This window comes from Equus quagga, chromosome 13, assembly GCF_021613505.1.
Source record: "Equus quagga isolate Etosha38 chromosome 13, UCLA_HA_Equagga_1.0, whole genome shotgun sequence".
Lineage (NCBI taxonomy): Eukaryota > Metazoa > Chordata > Mammalia > Perissodactyla > Equidae > Equus > Equus quagga.
In genome coordinates, this window is record NC_060279.1 from 105911132 (window position 1) to 105932511 (window position 21380).

Sequence of the window (21380 nt, forward strand, 5' to 3'; positions counted from 1 at the left end):
TCCAAAGCAGTGAGACAACACTCCCCGGAAGACGGGCCCTCTTCAAGCGAGGCCGGGAATGGTCCCTCCTGCCAGTGGGACGCCTGGCAGTTTGCTGCCTCCGCGGAGCCCAGATCCATCTTTACAGAGTTCCCGCTGTGGGGCTGTGAAACTTGAAGCCCCTCCCTTGCACCCGGCAGGATCCATGTGGCGGTCACTCCGGCAGTGTGGCCCCCCGCTCCGAGGTGCCCACATTCCTGGTCCGACTCTTCCAGAGCGTCTCACCAGAAATAAATCGCAAACGAGCCCAGGACTCCAGCAGTAGACAGTGTGTTTCATGGGTATTTAAGCAGCGGCATTAACTGCCATCGGAATCTCTGGAATGTGCAGTTCAGATTTATGTGTCTTAACGATTCTTTACTGGTTTGTAATAAGCCAGCAGACTCACACTTTATTTTAACACTAATTTTGCCCTAGAAGAAAGGTATACTGAAGCATGACAATAGCAACAAAGCCAAACGGGCATCTGCTTAACAACTGTAGCAGGGCATTGCCTCCAATACTGAAATATTCATCGAAACCGAGAAGGAAAAAAAAACTTTTAAAAAATGACCCTCAACAGTGAGCTACCACATCTTTAACAGTGGGCAACACAGTGCCTTGAGGTGCCTCAAACTGTCTTTCATTTTCGAGACTTAATGGCTGATTGCAGAAATCAATGTTGCCATTAGTAACGGGGTATTTGTTATGGCATGATTTCCTCTGTTGTTAGGCTGCAGAATGATTACAGTATTAGCGAGATGCTTTCTTTATAAAGGGCTAGAGATATAACTTTCAATTTACTATCCATTAGTAAGGGGCTTTGGAAATATGGATGGAGGCAACAGTTTACCTGCTGTTAGGTAGCGATTTTAATTTAGGCGTCTTGGGCTAGTGTTTTTTCTTTTCAAACTGGGCCAGGAAGCTTCAGCATTTCACAGACATTTTGATGACAGATTTTCTGCTTTGCTATTTTAGACCCCAAAGCTGTATCGCCCGTGTAACACAGTACAATTTAAGACATGCAGTCGCGCATCTGTGTTTCAAACCTCTGTGCTTTTCCAATCCTTCAGAGGAGAGTGGCATGGTTCTTCAGGTCAGAGGGGCCTGAAAGGTGAGCTGCATTGTAATTTTGGAAGGGGACGGGGGGACAAGTTTTGTCTGGGGAGGGAGACCGAGGTGCCCAAATGAGAGAATTATGGGAATATACTTAGGGGAAAGACGGTGAGGCTCTGCACTTCCACATTCACATCCATGGATGGAGCCGAGTGCCAGCTCCCAAGTCCTGGAGACCAGGTGATGGCAGATGGAGTCAGGGCATGAAATGGGGCCTGGTAGGCAACTGCAGGGGAATGGTAGGCTAAGCCCCATTGGCAAATGTGCCAACTGGCCATCTCCACCACATGAGAGGAGGATCAGCTCACTCTCCTGGTAGCCAGTGTTCAAGGGAAGGCCAAGAGTTGAAATGATAGCCTTTCCTGGAGGCAGGGCAGAACGGCAAGGGCCGGTGTGCAGCCCGCTCATGGCATGTCATCGAGCAACGCTGACCTCAGAACTGACTCTGACGAGCAGAGAAGGTCCTTGGCCCACCGAGGCCTGCACAGGACCAGGTCCCCTGGGCAGGGAGGGCCCTGTGCAGGCTGCTCCTCCCCCACCTTCCCTGGCAACCTACCTGAGGAGGACGGCGAGGAGGGGTGCGGGCTGTCCTCCTGGGCACTCCCCGTCTGAGAGAGCCCGCCTCCAGCCCCACTCTCCTCGGTGACGTTAGAGGAGCCTGGCGTGGTGGAGCGGCTCACCGACTGGGACTCTTGGTCACTGCCCGAGCCGCGCCGCTCATCCAGGCCCACCTGAAGCCCATCCTCGTCGCCCTTGCGGTCCCGCTTGTGGACGCGGGAGTGCACGACCACCTGGTGGTAGGTGCGGAACACTCGGCCACAGTCTGGGCACTCGGTGGGCTTCTCCTTCATGTTCCCAGGACCCTGCAGGTTATATTCGAGTGCCTGGTTCAGCCCGTGTGACAAAAAATCCCGACTGCCTTCTAGAGGGTCGAGTTTGTTTGGCAGGTCTCTCGGATTGCCCACTTTAGTGCTGTGAACCAAATCAGCAGGCATCTTCTGCTTCGAGCCATCTGCTCCCACTAACACGTACTCCCGCTTCTCCTTATCAAACAGAACCCCGGCGTTTGCCAAAGTGTCTTCGTGGTTGCGCTGTAGCTGATGCTCTTTAGACAAGAAGCCATGTTCCATGGCCATACCCCTGGCCATGAGCTGCCAAGCCTGGTAGCTGTTCACCGGGTCCATCTCAGCAGCTTTGGCAGCTGCCTGCAACCGCTCCATGCAGCTGGATTTCAGCGGCGGCACGAGGTTGAGGCATCCCAGGAGGGAGTGCTTGTCGCCCTCAGGGACGCCGTGGGCCATGCCGGAGATGGGGGACAGCAGCTTGCCCAGAACCTCCTTCTCCTTCACGGGCAGCTCCCCTTTGCTGTAGAGCTGGCTGGGCTCGCTCAGGCCGGCTTTGTCTGGGGCCATGAAGCCGCTCTGCAGGCAGGAGAGGTACCTGGAGTACAGGTTGGCGTGGGCCTCCTGGGACATGCCCCCCATGGGCACAGGCAGCTCAGGGTCGCTGGGGGACTTGCTCTTCACAGACAGCTTGTTGAGGTGGACTTTCATGTGGTTCTTGAGGAACCAGGGCTCTTTGAAGCGCCGGCCGCAGATCTGGCAGCAGTGCTCGAAGGAGTCTTTGTGCTTCCGCATGTGGCCCTTGAGGAACCACGCCTGGCTGAACACCTGCCCGCACACCTCACAGCGGAACTCGTTGGCCGACTGCTCCCCGCCGCTGCTGGGGCCCTGGCCCTGGGCCGACTCGGCGGTGATGTGCGCCTTCTCCACGTGGCTGATGAGCTCCTCCTCCTGCGAGGCCGCAAAGTCGCACAGCGTGCACTTGTAGGGCTTGTGCAGGATGCGGATGTGGCGGTCCAGCTCCTCCCGCTTCTTGAACTTGCCCTTGCAGAAGGTGCAGCGGAAGCCAGCAGCCGGCGCCACCGGGTCCTCCTGCACGCTGGCCGGCTTGGGCGAGGGCACCGGGTTGGCCACGTCGGGCACGCTGTGGTTGGCAGGCAGGGCCAGGTTGCAGGTGGCCAGAGGGGCCTGCTGAGCATGCGGCAGGGGCTTCAGGTCGGGCCGGGGCTGCAGCAGGCTGCTCTTCATCTGCTTGTCCCGCAGGATGGCCCGCTCCTCCAGTTCGTGCAGCAGGCGGTTCTCCTCGCGCACCCGCCCGCGTCCCTTACCCAGGTTGCCCAGCTTGTGGGTCCGCAGGTGAATCTTGAGGTTCCCCTTCTGCGCCGCCCGGTGGTCGCAGTAGGGGCACTTGAAGGGCTTCTCGCCGGTGTGAGTGCGCATGTGCAGGGAAAGGATGCTGTTGAAGCGGAACCGCTTGCCGCACAGAGGGCACGGGTACTTGCGGTTTTTTCGGGCATCGTCCTCGATGTCGCTCATCTGGGACATGATGCCCAGGTTCTGCCCGTTGAGGAACTGCTGCAGGTCCACTCGCCCATTGAGGCTAGTATCGACATCCCGGCCCAGCTGGTTGGCTAGGAGAGCCATCTGACTGCCCATGGGCTGGCCACTCATGGGCACGTGGGCCTTCTCCTCGAGGGGCGCGGGGGTCTTCTCCTCAGGGTTGGGCCGCGGATGCAGCTCGGGGAAGGCATGGCTGAGCTGGGCGGTGATCTGGTGCAACTTCTGACTCATGGCATACTGGCCGTTGAGGACGGGGCCGCTCAGGTGGGACTCAGCTTCCGGTGCCGCCGAGGACACTCCAAGGCACAGACTGGTTTCTTCCATCCCTGAAAATAAAGAGAGAGTTCAGACCTGTGCCAGGCACCGCGGCGCATGAATCAACAGCGTCTGCTGGTGGGGAATTTGCATTTCATGCCTTACCTACACATAATAATGCTAAGGAATTATAGTCAAAAACAATAATAAAAAAATGAATTATTAAATGCCAATTATGCAATATGGCATTGCTCCTCCAATTTGTTTTGGCGATAGATCGTCTTCCTTGTATTTTCTATTTACAGACTGCAATTATTCATTCACATTTAAATTATTAATGTTTTACCACTTTCAACACCTAATAACAAATCAAGGGTCTATGTGTTGAACTCGTCCTCCTTTCCCCCCCGTGTGGCACCTGCACCTGTTGGATCAGTTCAAAGTTTTCCTAAGAGAAGACCAGTTTTAACAGCAAGACCAAAGAGACTCGCTTGGAAGTTTTGTTTCCGGTTCCTATATCCAACACACTCGCCAGTCTGAGATTAAAGAGATTATTTTATGATTTGCTGCCCCCCCCCCCAAAAAAAACCCAATGGCATGATATTTACTGGTACATAATAAAACAAGATAATGTTTTGGGAAAAAATAAAGTAAAGGACAGGCTTTAGAACAATAAAAGGGATTTTGCTTTAGTCAACAAAAAGTGCAGTAATATCTCATTAAGCTGATTAGTATGCTGCTTAGAAACAGTGCTAGGTGCTGTAACACATGATTATAATCATAAAAATCCTTCAGTGTTTGCGAGGAAGCATTAACGAGGTATATTAAATTTTAAGGAGACTGCGAGTAGCGGCTTTGCAAACCTCAGAGATTAAGATTTAACCCTTATGTTACGAAACACTGTTATTTTGTCATTTGGTAACTGCGCCCATCAAAAGAAGTATAAATTATCTCGTGACGGGATCTTAGTGGATTGTTGAGACTGCTCAAATTTGGGTGGGGGCAAAGCCTTCTACCACGTAGTGGGCTCTCCCTGCCCTTCAAACTGGCATGCTCTCCGAGGCACGGACTTTGGGCTGAAAGAGATCTTTTATAGGACTAGATAAAAAACCAATTAAAATCCAGGGACGATGCCATAGGAAGTCTCAACCAAGTTTGAGTGTTTTTAATAACTTTCCCAATATACAGTAATGAGTACAAATTGTACCTGCAGTATGTGTTTTGCAGAAAATTAGAACTCAAAGCTGTTTGTTAAACACTAACCCTCAAAGCTGGTCTGCATAATTGTCTTTAATAGTCCTCTTTGTCCCCCTCTGCAGCCTGTGCAGAATGGCTAACACCAGACAGTTCCAGGAGGGACGGAGGGAACAGCCCCCTCCACATCAGAGCCTGCGGGGAGCTCAGCTTTGGAAGGCAATGAACCCATGCCTGGGGTCCTTCCATTTCCAGATCTGTCTTCCACCTGAAGAAGTCCAAATTCGCTTCCTGCCATTGGAACAGTTTTTGCACGTCTATCCTCTTTGTATCCCAATGTTTAGATGCGTTGGCCAGCCAGGTGGTCCAGGAGCAGCGCTTAACTCCAGCCAGGACTGATTCCTGGGCCAAGCAATCCCCCAGGGGGACCTGTGGGGACAGAGCTCAACCGTGGAGGAAGCACATTCAGCCCAGGTGGGGTCTGCTGCCTGCTGGGCCCCCTGCCAGGCAGGCTGTACATGGCATGGAGGCTCTCCACTGGGAGACCTGACTTCCTTGGCAAGAGGACAGGGGCTGTGAATCCATCTTGCAAGGGAAGGGAAGAAAAAGACATAGGTGTTTATTTCCAGGAAGGAGAGAACATGTAAGCATGGTACAGGGCTACTGTGTCCATGAACGATGACATGGACCACCGCACACACTCATTCAAACACACATAGGCACCTAGTCACTTGTAAAAGAAGGCTTCCGATTTGCCATCTTTCCTTTTCCTTTCTGGTGGCAGTCGGCACTCAAAAAGAAACAGGCCCATTTTGAAGACTGGTCAGAAAGCAGTAATTTCTTATGGAGAGTCTTGCATTTATTCAACAAACTTGCTGAGTTCCCACTGTGTGCCAGGCCCTGACCCTGGCACGGCAGATGTGCTGGTGGACAAGCCTGGCTGGCCCCAGCACACGTGGCACCCTCTGGCCAGCAGGGAGAGCAGGCCCAAGCTGCTGGAGCAGGACTGTGCTTGGAAGGCTCTCGGGGGACTCTAGCAGGCCCCCAGGGTCCTGTCTGGAGCCCTTCCTCCGCTGTGAAGCTCCATCTAGCTGTGCTGGCTCCTCTCCTGAGCAAACACTGATCATGACCCTAAAGCCACTTGGGAGTACTCAGAATTCCACCCAACAGCTCTGGGGAAGTTTGGAAAGTCCAAAGCCAACATGGCTGGCCCACTTCCAAAGGCTGCCCAGTTGGCCAGCTCAGAAGACACGAATCCAGGAAGACGGGCTATTTTCAGGTTGCTGCTGATGAGATGATGCCAATTCAGCAGGAGGGAGAGGAGGCTGAATGTGCAACACAGCAAGACTGCAAATCAGGTTGGATGACGGGCATGAAGTTGAAGACCATCCCCGCCATTCATGCAGGGCAAGTTAACAGCTCAACTTGTCAAATAGTGAGTGTGGGGAGTTTCAGGTTAGGTTTGGATATGGAATTCTCTTATTATGCTCAAAACGATTTTTTTTTCAGAGTCAACAAAGCTTTTTTAAAACCCCTTTAAGCAACTGGTCTCCAGGTGCTGTCGTTGAACAAAGAATGTTCTAGAATGTGCAAAGGCACAGTCGCTCCTTCTCTTCATGTAGGTCTCAGCTCTCATATCCCCTTCTCACAAAGGCCCTCTATGCCCACCTTGTCTGAGATTGACACCCTCAGCCTCTCTCATCCCATCATCTGACTTTCTTTTTTATAGCACTTGCCACTAGGACAAAGTTTTCTTGTTGACCCTTTTACAGATGTGCTTTTTTTCCCATGAGGGCAGGATCATGTCTGTCTTGGTCACAGATGAAGCCTTGGGGCCTAGACAGAGCTGGCTTATTGTAGGCTCAGTATTTTCTCGCTAAATAGATGAACTGATGAAGAGACCCTACAGACATACCCAAGAAAGAAGGCCAGCCCGTAGGAGAACCACTCTCACCCCAACCTCAGGGGACCCAAACTCAGCTTCTGCACAAGTCCATGAACATCCACAATCAGAATCTGTCACAGTTGGAAGGGTCTCGCTACCACCCAGATCCTGGGGGTCCAGAAACCACCAGAGGAGAGCAGCCCCAGCACCAGCTCTTTCACTACACGTGTCAGTGGTGACCAGCCCAGCTGCTCGCCGCAGGAGACAGAGAGCAACTGTCCCCTTCAGAACTTGACCCCACATCACAGGATCCGCGGGAGAACTTAGAATTTCAGCAGAGCTGGCCAGCACCAAGGAGATGCTCTGAGGATCACAGCCCTGTGCAGAGCCCCGCTGTGAGGCAGGGCCACAGCAGACATTCACCTCAGAATGCCCTGTGAGACCCGACGCCCCGTGACTCCATGAGCAGGTGCAGGTGCTGCGAAGGGTCAGTCATAACCAATGCCAGCTGCTAGACTCAGAGCAAGAAAGGGGAGCATGAGTTCTTGGAAAGAGCACAGGGTAATTGGTGTGCTGTCCCTGGGCCAAAGCAGCCGAGGCAGGACGAGCTGGCCCCAGGCCCGGGCTGGGACTCAGAAAACCTGGGTCGGCCCCAATTTCCCCAGCCTTGACACTTCACCCATCTGGAATTCATTTACCCCTTATCTCAGTCATTCAGTAAATATTTGCCAGGAGCCTTCTATGTACCTGCCCTCAAGGGCCTCTGGTTCCAAGGGGCCAGTGCAGGCAAGGCCACCAACAACAGAGAAGCCACGAAAAGGCCTCTGAGAGGCTGAATCCAAAGTTCAGAGAAAGGAGAAGCCACTGCAGCTGCGGTATACAGGTGGGTGTGCGAGTGTGTGTGTGTGTGCACATGGAGTATATCTGTGTTGGGGGAGGGACATGGATTCCCCAACTGGCAGCACTCTAGAAACTTACACACATGCTACCCTGGGAACTGAAGGGATCATTTATCCCGCTGTTACAGGACGGGATCCAACTGCAGCCCCTGGAGCACAGGGCAGGGGAGGGGGTGCTGCGGCAGGGGGTCCTCACTCCCATGGAAGGGGTCCTTACTCCTTCCACCAGCCCTCAGGGGGCAATCACAGAGCCAACGCCTTCCCTTTCGGACCACCTGCCCCCTCACACGCCCTGCAGACAGCGTTCCTGGCGGGGCCTCCTGCCACTGGATGCTCCCCTTGTCCTGACATTGGGCAGACACCACGTCTACACACAGTACCACCCCACACGGTCATTGACACCCGGAGCACTTTTCTCCATGAGCCCAACCCCTCCTTTGCTCCCAGCCCTGGCTCTGGACTCATTACCCTGGGATCCAGCAGCTGAAGGAACCACATTAAAAAGCTGGGAGCCAGCACAGGGTGGGCTGTGATCCTGGGCTTAAGGCAACTCGGTAGCCGGGACCTTCTGAGGAACCTACACAATAACCCCTTTAAACCTGTCGCCAGGTAGCAAAACCCTTAGCACAACTAAAAGCAAGTAAACAAACTACTAAACACTGAGAACAGCTCGCCCCAGCTTCAGCTCACGGCCCCAGCCCAACGCATAGCAGGAAGGTCAACAAACCCTGGTAGACTGATGGAAGGAACAAATGCATACGCCATTTACCTGACTGCAGAAAGGCAGCCGAGTGTCCTTACCTGGACAGTGAGAGCCCGCTGTGAACTGTCAAATCTGGTGCATTGTCCCTCCAACATGGAAACATTAGAGCATTCCACCCCAGTCCTGATCGTCCCTGAGCCCCAGGGTCATGGTGGGCCACTGCTGGCACTCAATGTGACTGTCAATATTGACAAAGAACCAGGTTTGGGCCTGAATCCTGGCCACTGTGGCATTCCTCACCATGCTGTGGAAATGCCTGGGCGCCTGTTTGGCACACAGGCAGGGGCCCCGGCTTCTGAAGGCTAGAGGCTTTCTTCCCGAGCTATGCAATTCCACATTTCATGACCAGGGTGTTCTCAGCACAGGAAACCCACCATCGGGTACACAGATTATCAAAATACATTCTGTCTCATCATTCCCATCATTGCAGGTACAGCGAGCCATTCAGCTGCCTGCGAGGGTGCTAATGGTTATTTTGATTTTGCATTTCTGCCTTCAAGACTATTTCCTGTGATCTCAATGACAAAAGTTTTCGCTTAACTCTTCCAATAGAGAATCTAATTGTATCTTTCACTCAAAATGAAATTTAAAACTATCAGGACACCAGAAATGCCAGCTGCTACGAGTCTAAATAAATTTTACACAAAAACACAGTTTCATTTTGCTAACACAGAAAAAAAAAGTAATCTTATGAATAGTCCAAAAAATACAGATCTTGCCAATAAGTTGCATGAAAGAGTTTTATCCTTATACCATGAAAAAGAATAGCTCAGAAATAAAATGACTTTCAAAATAACCATTTCAACTGGATTTTTTAAAATGAAACGTTGTTGTCTAGCCAAGCACAACTAGATATTTCCTTTTTTATCCCCGTGGTGAAGGTGCTGTCCTGGAAACTTGGAGCAGCCCCACAGCTCCCAGTCGCAGGCAAGGGCAGAGATTTCGGGCTCACAGCGAGGATTTCTAACATCATTGTGGATAATGTTACTCAAAACCACATCACAGCACGCGGCTGTGGTCGCACATAGACCCCTTCCTGGGGTCCACAGGACCCTCGGCCCTTCCCCACAGCCCACCTCGCTTTCTTACACTTTGGGTAAGCAGTAATTAAGACAACTTCACCTAGAATACAATGGCTCCTTATTAAATACTATTTTTCCAATTGTTGTAGCTCAAACTGTTTAACCAAGGTTGTTATAAGCATAATACGCTCCTGTTCTGAAATACAGAACACCAGACCACTGAACCTTTTCAGGGTCATTAAACAGTTGTAAACATTATTACAAAAATAAACCAGAGATTTCATGCTTACATTTTGGCCTAGAGCTTGCTATGCTGAGCAAGTACATTTTTTTCATCTCTTACAATCAACGCTGGTGACATTTGGGCATCCAAACAAATTACATCACACACATTACTGAGGTGGGCAGGATGCTGACGGTTTATTTGCCAGATGATTAATAGATAAACAGGAGGGCAGCGTGGCTGACCTGCTCTGTTTTGACTGATGTGTAGACAATGCTACGAGACAGGGCCAGAAAGAGTTAAAACCTGGCTGAATCTATCCATGAAAATATGATATTCAAATCGGGCCGTGTAACCTGGAGAGTCAAGTTGGAGAGTCTGGTCAAACTTTCCAAATTCCCCTTGTGGATGGAATCTTGGCCAAAGTCAAGGCCTTCACTGCCTCGAACCGTGAGTGGGACTGAGCAGGGCTGGCCCCACACGTGGTCCCACAGAGCCCAGGCAGCTTCCATGTTGGTGGGACAAGAGTTGGAGGACTCGGAACAAGAAAAAGGAATAAAAAGTGTCCTCTCTTTGAAGACTTTGGATGATTTCAAAATTCTCAAAGGCAAAGAGTTCTCTCCAGCATGTTGGCTTTTGGAGTCTGGGTTGAAATAATAGCCCAGAACCAACGACAGACAATGAGCACATCAGATGGGAAAGGAAAATACCCACAGAGCTTCTCCCGGCCACCTTCTCAGGGTAGAGAAGACTTCCCGTCTGAGTTCCTGACCCACTATCTGCCAACACCACACAAAGCCAAGCAAACAGATGATGGAGATAGAATTAGAGCAACTTCATATGGGGTGGTCGTTAAGACCATGGACGTGGCTGACCCGGTGGCGCAGAGGTTAAGTTCGCATGTTCCGCTTCTCACCGGCCCGGGGTTCGCCGGTTCGGATCCTGGGTGCGGACATGGCACCGCTTGGCACGCCATGCTGTGATAGGCGTCCCACATATAAAGTAGAGGAAGATGGGCACGATGTTAGCTCAGGGCCAGGCTTCCTCAGCAAAAAGAGGAGGACTGGCAGTAGTTAGCTAAGGGCTAATCTTCCTAAAAAAAAAAAAAAGACCATGGACTTGTCAGGCAGATTAATCTCTCAAAAAACACAAATAATAATAACGGTCATCATCACCATCTTCATCATCACCACCACCCACATCAGCAACGGTATCCTCATCCTCAACATCTTCCTCATTGTAATTCCTCCTTGCAGTGCCATGTGCCAACTCTGGGCTAGGGGCTTCACGGTCGTGACCTCCTTCAGTCTTATACCACCTTAGATGGGAGGGACTACACTATTCCCATAGTAAAAATGGAAAAACTAAGACGCAGAAAACTCAAGTCCCACAAAGTCATACAGCTGGGAAGCCTGACTCCAGAGCCCAAGCAAGGCTGACAGACGCCAGCTCCTTCATTTGTGAAACATGTGGGGTAAAAAGAAGTCACAGCCATGGGAAAGCTCAAAGCAGGCCAAGAACCTTCCCAAACGCGTGTGACAGGAAGTGGGAACATGCAGTACACTCCAGAGAAAGCATCTCATGGGGCTGGCATGGGCAGGGTGAGTGCAGGAGGGCACTGCACATCTAGAAATGTGGCAAGTCTGTGACTCGAGGGTTGGGGAGAGGGTTACACAAAAAGGGATTTTTTAGCATCTTGTTTTCTTAATCCCATAGGGGCTAATACACTATCCTACGTTCTCCTGTCCTGTGTCAGGTGGATTACTCCCCCAACCAGACTGGAGTAACAGGAAGAGAACGACATCTGCAGTCCCATTAACGGGCATCCAATTGCCACTTATTCCGCAGCTATCTGTCTGACCTTCGGCACCTGCCAGAGCCTCGGTTTCTTTGTCTCTAAAATGGACTGAGATTAACTGTCCTCCACACTTCACAGGGTTAGAGAAGGTGAACGGGATTGTGGGAGAGAAAATGCGGCACTTAAATTATAGAATGCTGTACCTCTGCAGTAACCTTTCTCAGGTGCCAACCAAGGCGCTCAGCATAGCTTTCAAGATCCAGAAAGATCTTTAACCTGGGAGTGGAGTCAATTCCAGGAGGTGAAGGACGTAACCAGGGCACCACCAAGGCACGTGAAAGCCGTTAGTAGGAACTCATTCACTGCCAACTTTACTGGTGCATCCGCAAGGTGGGCATTTTTGAATGCCTACGTGTGGCAAGAAGTGGGGCAGATCTATACATCCACAAGCAAGACCAGGGCCCTGCCTTTGGAAGCTGACTCAGGAGGGGGGATAGCTAGACCCCAGGGGGACAACAGAGTGGGGTGAAGTGCTGAAGCGGAGGAATCTGCAGCATGCTGTGAGGCTCGGCACAGTGGGGTAGGGGTGCTGGGGAGAGAAGGGGAGGAAGACCAGTGGGGATAACGACTGGTCTCATAAAGGACTGGCTGAGCGTTGAGGAGGTCACTTGACCGAGAAGAGGGGAAGGGCATGTGGGACAGAGGGATCAGCATGCGCAAACAGGGACTAAGCATGCAATGTTCTGGGGAAAAATGGGAGATCGGGGGGAAGTGGTGGGCCAGGCGCAGACGTGAATGTCAATCCATGGAGTATGGAGTTTATATTTAGGGCAAAACAGAGGCTCCAGCAGCTCTTAACAGAGTTGCGGCATAATATGCGTGCCTCACACTGCTGCCAGGCCGCACGAGCAGTATTCTACCCAATGTGGATCAGAGAAAATGGAGAAAAACAAAGGGTGAAAGTAAACCCCTGGACCACAAACCAAACATCTGAAGGCTGATGTTCTCATCATGGCGGGGCTTCCCGTGCATGAGAGAAGAGGATACACCAAGTTTAGCAGAAGGCATTGGTCTCCCCTCTTCCTCTTTGTAACAGCAAAACACGGACGAAGGGCCACTCCTCAAATCTCCAGCAGCCCACCCCTACCTCTGCAACTGCAGCAGCCCAAACCCATCCCGCACGTTCCATCCTGTCCCTTGCTCTGGGAAGCCTTCCTGGATTTGCCCCAGGCCGGAGGTGATCAGTCAGTGCTCAGAGCTCGCATGCAGTTGCTCTGGAACTGTCAGGAGGCCTCCAAGGTGCGCTGTGGTGCACAGCTCCTGGAGGCCACGCTTCCTCTCCCCCTCTGCTGAAGCAGGCATCTTAAGGCATCCCGTCAGCCCCGTCTGTAGCTCCTGGAGGAACCAGCCCCGGCAAAAGCTAGTCCTCTAAGCTTCCGACGACCACAGTGCCAGAGAGGGAGGTGGCCCAGAGCAGCACAAGAATGGACAGCATTTTGGGAGCAACAGCCCAGGCCTCTACCCCAAGAATCCATGCCATGAAGTGGTGCTTCCATCTCTCCCAGATGGGATGCTGTGAAAGGAAACGACCCCCTAATCCACTGGAATTGATTTATCTTAACTGTGTCCACCCTATCAGGGAAAGCAACAAAAACTATATATATATATATAAGCTTTTAATGAATGACCTACCTTTAAAATGAAATCGCAAAACTGAAAAAGATACCAGCAGTTGTCATGAAGTGTATTGATTATTTCTCTCCCGCTGGCTTTCTCTCTCCCTTTTTAAACTGACTCCGTCATGGCAGGAAGTTAGATATTTAATCCCCTATTAACCCGCCTTGGCTCCCTGCTCGGCCTCAGCACACAGCGGATGCCCCAGAACAAAACGGGGGCCCGGCACCCACAGGCCTCGGCAGCCCCTTCCCCCCGGGGGCCGCAGGGCCAGGGCGCAGGCGCTGAGCGACACCCCCCACCTTTCACCCCTGATTAAAGCCGTTTAAAGCTGAGCTCTTCTGGACTATGATAACGTGTCGAACAGTTTATTTTCATTTCACAGAAGCCTCAGATTTGATTTGGTGCAAAACTAAATATAACGTAGAATGCACATACGCAAGAATGATCAAAAAGGGCCTGATTTTGAAATATTCATAGAAATCAGCCCAGGGAGATTTGTTCACAGGGGCACCTGTCGAAGACGTAAGCTCAGATACACATCATCTCCTAAGTGCACACAATGATCACTGAACAAAATCCAGGAGCACCAGCCGGGCCTCTGCTGCCCACAACTGCTGGGCTGAGGCCGACAGATGGTGCCTGGCCGAGGCCAATGTCCTTTTTGGCCCTTGCAGTCTCCACTTCAGCATCTCTGGCTCCTGTGCAGGTCACCAGGCTGGGCTGGCCTCACCTCTGTTGGGCCAGACTCCTGGGAGAGGAGGAAGACTGGCCCATGGGCCCCGACCACAGGCGCAGGAACGTCTGCTGGTGTCAGCCAAGCTCAGATACAGGGGTTGCTGTCCCAGTACTGGGTGTCACTGCCACACACAGATGGACTCCAGGGACAATTTCCAACCACCCTCAGGAAAGAGGGGGAGCAAAGACAGACACCCCAGTTCACATGCGCTTAAGGAGGGGGCACCCTCTGCTCCTCCCACTGAAACCTATAGGTGTCTGGAGAGGAGATTCGACTTTCTCAGGGAGCAAATGGGGACTCGGCACCCTTTCACACATATCAGTCCGCCCATCTGGAACCCTCTCCCTGTAATCCCAACTTACTGTGCCCTGTCATCTGGTGACAGATTAAATGCCACCTCATCCAGGAGGCCCTCCTGGATGCCCCAGGTCCCGGGAAGGAGCCCCCCGTCTATCTCCTTGCCCCTTGCAGTGGCCTTCACACTGGGTTGGCTTTGTTTGTACTTGTCCAGAAGCTCCATGAGGGTGGGGACCATGACCATCAGCTTCACTAGGTGCCCCCAGCACTGGCACTGAGCTAAGCACAGAAGATGCACTCAATAGGCCTTTGCTGAATGGATGAGTAAAGGAGCAAGCCAACGAATAAATGATTGAATGAAGAAGTGAATGAGTAAATGCACAAACAGACAAGCCACAAACGCTGCAGGCCTGGGGCGCAGCATCTATCCTTGGGGAAAGCGGGAGACCCAGGGGAGAAAGACTGAGCACAGGCCATTCCTGGACCACAGGGCAGACCGTGCCCTCTGCTCCTCCAGCCACAAGCCCGGATCTCAAATGTCTCCCCCTCCACGCAGCCACTCCCAATCCCCCCCATTCCTGCTCCCCAAAAGAGCCCATCCCACTCCATCTCATGGTGGATCAGCTGGGTCCCTGTCTCACCACCCCCCGCCTGTCTGGGACCTCCGGGGACCCATATCTGACCCAACCCGATGCTGTGCCCATAACATGTACGTACAGATGCTGGCTAGATGGATGCCAAACCCCTCAGCCTGCCCTTCACAAACCCCACACTTCTTTGATTCCTCTCCTTCCTTCGGCACACTCATACTGGTTCATGCAAACACTCATTCATTCCACAGTTCCTGACGATACACTGTGTGCCGGGCACTGTGCTGGGCTCTGCAGAGAGAATCAGAAACACTGCCCTCCTGAAGTTCACCATCCAAAGGGCAGAGGGCCCCACAACACCAGCCACAGAGATCAGAGCATCGTTCACTCGCCAAAGGGTCAGGGGACTGGGAGCTTCCCAAGGGCAATGATGATACCTTGTTCGTCTGTCTCTGAGTACTCTCAGGGAGGGTCTCTTGTCAGGATGGCACTGCCACTCCCTTCCCTGGGCTCACTCCACTCCGAACCTTTGCTGACACCTCCCTCCCCGACCCCGGATCCCATCACCCCAAGATCGGGTCCTTACACATACTCAGGACTGAGAGGACCAATGAGAGCGGAACGTCACATCTTCTCTCTGTGACAATGCACTCCACGGAGCAGCGTGCCCATGCAAAGCAGGCCTTGGAAGTGCGCATTGAATGGACACCCTCCCCAACGCAGGGGCATTGGCCTGCTCGCCCTGGGGCTCCCTGCCATGCAATAGGGCTGGGCATCCTGGACAACTGGCTACGCCCCCACCCCTATACCAAGTGGGCCTGCACCCTCCCCTGCGAGCTCCTCCACCCCCCCAAGCCACACGGCACCCCAGCCCAGACAGCCCAGGTGCCACGGCCCACTCTGAGTCACAGCTTCCCATCTGTAAACCAAGGAGGCTGACCAGGTTGGCAACTTCCCTCAGCCACTCAGTCTCTCCTCCAGTTTCCTGATTTATGCCTCTGCGGCCCACCTGACAGAGAGGGGACCTCCCAGGCAAGCCCTGACCCTGAACCATCACCAATCACAGAGAACGGCTGGAGTTGAACTTCACTGATGCTAAACACCAGGGGAAACATTAAAAATGAAGCGATTAATGTTTCTCTTCTTACAAGGGAGGAAACGCCATTAGCGGGCTGGTGCAGGGCCATCAGCATGCGGTCGGTCCACCCTGCCCTGGACGGGCTGCACTTTACCGTCCGATCACGACACCAAGGCCCCCACTCAGGTGGACGGGAGGGGCTTCCTCAGGGGAGGCTTCCAGAAGATGGGGCGTTCTCACTTCAACAGCTTGGAGCACAGGGATGGACCGCTCAAGCCGCAAGCAGAGGCAACAGGGGTCAGCAGTCCGGCAGCTGACGTTACTCTGTGGGGGCCCAGAGGAGCTTCCTTTCTGGGACTCAGTGTGACGAATAATAATGGCCGCTGCTGCTAGAGGGGAACTGTGTCTGATCCCAAAAGAACTGAAGGCCCATGAGCTGCAAGGAGGTGCTTCCTCGGGCGCGCCTCTGTGACACAGGGGCCACGAGCAGCCCCTGGGGAGGACGGAAGGAGGTGATTTAGGTGCGGTGCTTAAAGCAGGGCCTGGCACAGAGCGCCCTCTGTCAAGGTTGCTGCTGCAGCTGTGACCACAAGGACCACCGCACGTCCACAGTGCCGGGCCTCTGTCAGCCCCACAGTCACGCTCCGTCCTGGTCAGTCACCGTTCCAAAGCCTCCTGGAAGCTAAGCTCTGCCAGGGCCACGTGGTGGTCGGAGTCCCTCACTTTTTTCTTTTTGAAAGCACTTGCAGTTAATGGGGAAAAGTTGAACACCCTCATTGGAATCTGGACAAAAGACGTGAAAAGGCAGGTGACACAAGAAATGGAATTTGGCTAGTCACCATAAAATGTACTCCTAACTAGAGAGCAGAGAGACACCAATTAAGACAAGGTGCCATTTTAAAATAATTCTATCAGAGATTGTATCCAAACCTTGGGAGGACCCAAAATTTCCTCCATGGAATCATGGCACCCCCAGCAGGGAACATGGGAGAAGTTACAGTGGCCTGTTCCGACCACAGCTTCCCTCCAAAGTCAAAGTCGGAACCCAGAGCTACGACACAGGGTTCTTGAACATCGCTGACTGGCAGGCAGGAAGCCGGGCTAGGGAGGTGAGCATTCTAGAAAGTGCTTTCCCAAGAAAAGGCACTGGCGTCAGCAGACGAAGCCTGTGCTTCTGCTACCCAGAGAGACCTATCGGAAAGCATCCCACGGCCTGCCCAGGCTGGTCTGTGGGCAGCAGGTTGTGTCCGGGGGGGTACGGCTAGAGCCCACCCACCTGCGCCTTGGGGGGTGATGGCCCTGAGCCTGGAGCCAGCCGGTTGTTGCCTGCTCTCCCTGGCACCCACGGGCTATCTCCATCTACGTACAACAGGCAAAGGCTAAAAGTCACTGAGTTTACACCAAAGACGTCCACCAAACGCCTCCCCCAACTCCATCCAACCACAGCTTCCGCCACTTTCCCCACATTCTCCGCAATGACCTGGGGAACACTTCTCCTTCCCACAAACGAGATCTGCGCACACCTTCTCTCTGCATGGAGACGAGGGAGGGGATGCAAGACAATGGTAGGTGGGAAAGTGCGAGAAACCTCAGAGACCAACTAGCTCCTAGGCATTTAGTCTAATGTGCCCATTTCACAGACAGGAAAACGGAGACCAGAAGCTAGGTGATGACCCACCTAAGGTTACATAGCAAGGTAATAGATAAGTGTCTGTGTCTTACTTCACTTGCTTACCTCCTAAGCACTTAAGATATTTAGTAGATGCTAAGTAAATACTGGATAGATGGAAGGATGGATGGATGGATGGATGGATGGATGGATGGATGGATAAAAGAAAAAGTAATGCACAAATAGACAGATAGTGCAACCAAGAAATTCTTGAGTGCTCTTGCCTCTAACTTGAAGGCAGCTAAATGGGGGCCAGTTTCTACGAAAAGACTTCCTTCCTCCTGCTGGACTCCAAGCTTGCCAATCTCTCTTGTTTTCCTAATTCCTTCTCCAACCATAAAATATAAAACTTAACTCCTGATTATGTCATGTGCCTTGTGTATTGACCAGCCTCGGGGTCCTTAAGATCAGGAAGCCTGTCAGCCTGGACTCCCCTGCCTTGGGCAAAGCCCAGGGCATGGCGTGAAGCCCATGAACTAGCTGCTGAGGGCTGCGTCTCTGCCCGCCTCGGGGATGGGAATCCTCCGGGCAGCACCTGCAGGGGGGTCTGAGGCTGCAGCCAGGGTGCCCAGGATGCAAGAAGTTCAGGATAAAGATTCCCCAAAAGTCTTTTCTGAGAAAACAAGCAAGAAGAGCAGGGACGGAGTCGGGCCAGAGACGCCCCCACTCAGAAACACACTGCAGGGGGCACGACGGACTGTTGCCATTCGCTCATTTGTGTGTTTGATTTGCATCAAATTACATCAGGTTGATGTGATGTAACATGACATCCCCCCATGAAACGCATAAATCAAGGCACCCCATAAATTTAAAGGGATAGAGCTCTTTTCCAGAAGTGGCTAATTACTCATAAACAGCAATATTTTATTGCCGTTAAAGTCAGTAGCAGGTTTTTAATGGTCAGAGCGTTTTGTAACTCAAGCTTTTCACAGCACAGGCCTCGAGAAGCCAAGCATTACCTGTTTGTAGCTCCCTCGAGGGTCACAAAGTTCTCGCCACCTCTGGACCACCTCTGGGGAGGCTCCCACAGCCACGCCCAGCTGGGGGTCTTACCAGCCCCGACCCACCACAGCTCTGCCTGTGAAGGGGCCCCCTGAAAACACCACCCCCCGCTTGGGCCTTTCAGTGGAACCTGGGACTTACTGCCCACCCATGGGGACGCTTTCCCGCCTGCACCACTGGGGAGCAGAGTCACCGAGGTCCAGACTCCCCGCCAACTGCAGAGGCTTGCACAGACATCCGCGCCCCTCAGCCCACGCCCACCACAGTCTCTGCAGGAGGCAATCCCTCTCTTCCTCCTCAGCCCCGGGGCTTAGGTGGCATATAGCGAACCCCCAGGCCCTAATTGTGGGATTAATCTGAGCCAATCAGCATATCCCATCCTCTGGCCTTGGTGATAGGATCAAGGCTCAGTATGTGACCTAATTCAAGCCAATGAGAGTGAGAGCTATGGCTTGTCAGTGAACTACAGATGCTTCAGACACTCTCCAGCAAGGTCTGGAGCTTTCGCAGCTATTTTGCTCCCATGAGTCTGATGCTGCTGGGGGTGAGGGTATAGCGCTCTGGGACAAGGCCAACGCCAAGGAGGTAGAGGAGAGAAGCCAGCTGTTCAGTGACATAATTTGAGCTCCTGGATCAAATGGCCCCTGACGCTGAACCATTTACATGCTTTGCAGTTACATGAGCCAATAAAATCTCCCGGTGCTTTGAACTGATTTGGGTTGGATTTCCTATCACTTGAAACCAAAGGAGTCTTGGCTGATAAAAGACCCCATCCTTTCTTCCAGACACCCCTCCGTCTTGCAGCTACCACTCTCTTCATCCAGCCTTCTCCCTGCCCCAGGATCACGCTGACTCACTCGCATCTTTGCCCTCTTACCCTGAGCACATTCAAATCTAGACCAGCCATGCCCAGAAGGTTCCATGCACACCCTAGGGTCCGGAGCCACATGCTGGCTGAGTCTCTTCTGGAAGTTTCTGGTGTGAAATGGAAGAGGAAGGCTGAAGCTTCTCCTGTGTGCCCTGGACACAATGAGCCCTGTACCACGGGCACCAAGAAGGCACGGCTCACCCTCTCCAGCTGCCCCTGCCAGTTGCCAAGGGGTCTGGGATTCCTCCACTGGGTCTCTGCCACAGGGCTCTTCTCGTCTGCTTCAAGGAGCAGAGGTTTCACGTAAGTTTGGTCATGACAGTCCAGGAGTCCTCAGGAGGTCTGCATGCATCTGACAGGCTCCCCTGTGCAGACAGCCTGTGCACGTGCTGCTGCTTCTGCAGCCGTCCTGCCTCCCCCCTCCCACCCCAGCTGACTTCTCCTGCAGATCTACAGCCAAAGGTCACTTTCCCAGGGATGCCCCCAACCTCCCTAGACCCCAAAAAGGCCCTATGACCCACATTCAGAAACCCGCCTGCTCAGCTGACCGTTACCCATGCTCACTAAAGACGGTGGCTGGCTGATGAAGGAAAGTGAAACCCTAGAATCTTCCATGGTCATCGGTTTTATGGTTTTCAAAGTGCTTCCTCGTCCACCATTCCCCTTGCTCTCTCTGTCCACCCTGCACTCTATGGATTCCCAGCCCCTCTTCATGTACAGAGAGCCCAGAGGGACCAGGCTCCAACCCAGGGCAGGCCCTCTGCTGCCCACTGTGCGTGTCAGGGGGTGTGAGCGCACCTGAGCACTTGGGGCTGGAAACGCAGCACCTGGAGTAGAGGGAGAATTAAAGGGAGAATGAAAACGAGCCACAGCCAGGCCTTGTCTCCAGCCATCCCTGTGGCCCAGAGACAAAGTGTCTCTGAGCTGGCATTAGCTAAGTCTCAGGGTGGCCACCAGGAGCAAACTTCTCCCGCACCCGGCGTGTACTCACTCGAGAAGGCAGGCAGCCCAGGCCCCCAGCAAAGCACATGGGACAGGATTGAGAACGTGTCCCCCAGACCCTGGCAATCTTGCTCCATGTCACTTCTTCCAGAGGCCACACTAACTGTGGCAAGGAGCCTAAGACCCCAGTGCCTGGCCTCCCCTGGAATCCTGGTCATGTTACTGCTTGTCTGCCTGCCCACCTGCCCCCACTTCCCTCCCGCCCTCTGCAGCCACCACTCCCCTGGCCCACACCCCACCACAGCTGCTGCGGCTGCCAGCCTTGCTTCTGCTGGAGCCTCCAGGAGGGAGCCCTGCCCTTGCGTGCCCTTCACACAGGCTAGGCAGGCCCTCTGTGGCTGGGGACAGATTGAGAAGGTTCTGCAGTGCCTGTCATCTCACTCCAGAAACCCAGCTGGCCAGGGACCAGCATGTGCAACCTCTGATCTACAAAACTGCTCATTCACCCCCAGCAGCCCTGGACCCCACAGGCCCCCAGGCCCAGTAGTGACGGAGAAAAGGGGTTTACAGATCCATTCGTTCACTCATTCATTCAGTTAACTTGGCACAAAATTGCCACTTGTTCAATTTCGGCCTCTTCCAATAGCCATAAACTCCGCAATGGTAGTGACAATGTCTCCCACTGTTATTGCCATATCCCTGAGGCCCACTTGCATGCTGAGGGCACCTAGCAGAGTTTTCATTGTGAAACATACAGAATGTTCTCAATAAATATTAAGTGGATGAAATGCATGGATAGATGGACAGATGGATGGATGAATAGATGTGTGGATGTGTAGATAGAGGGATGGATGGATGGATGGATGGACAGATGTGTGCATGGATGGATGGATGTGTGGATGGTGAGATAGATGGATGGATGGACAGAGGGATGGATAGACGTGTG

The 21380-nt window shown here is 52.9% G+C and overlaps 1 protein-coding gene across 1 annotated transcript in view; it reads right to left on the bottom strand.

Annotated features, from left to right (window-relative positions):
• The window catches only part of ZNF536 (zinc finger protein 536), a 365002-nt gene that overhangs the window by 224427 nt on the left and 119195 nt on the right, over positions 1–21380 (bottom strand). Inside the window, exon 3 of the mRNA XM_046683106.1 lies at positions 1691–3862. Coding sequence (XP_046539062.1) covers positions 1691–3860 — 2170 coding nt within the window. The 5' untranslated portion in view covers positions 3861–3862. The remainder of the gene's footprint in view (positions 1–1690; positions 3863–21380) is intronic.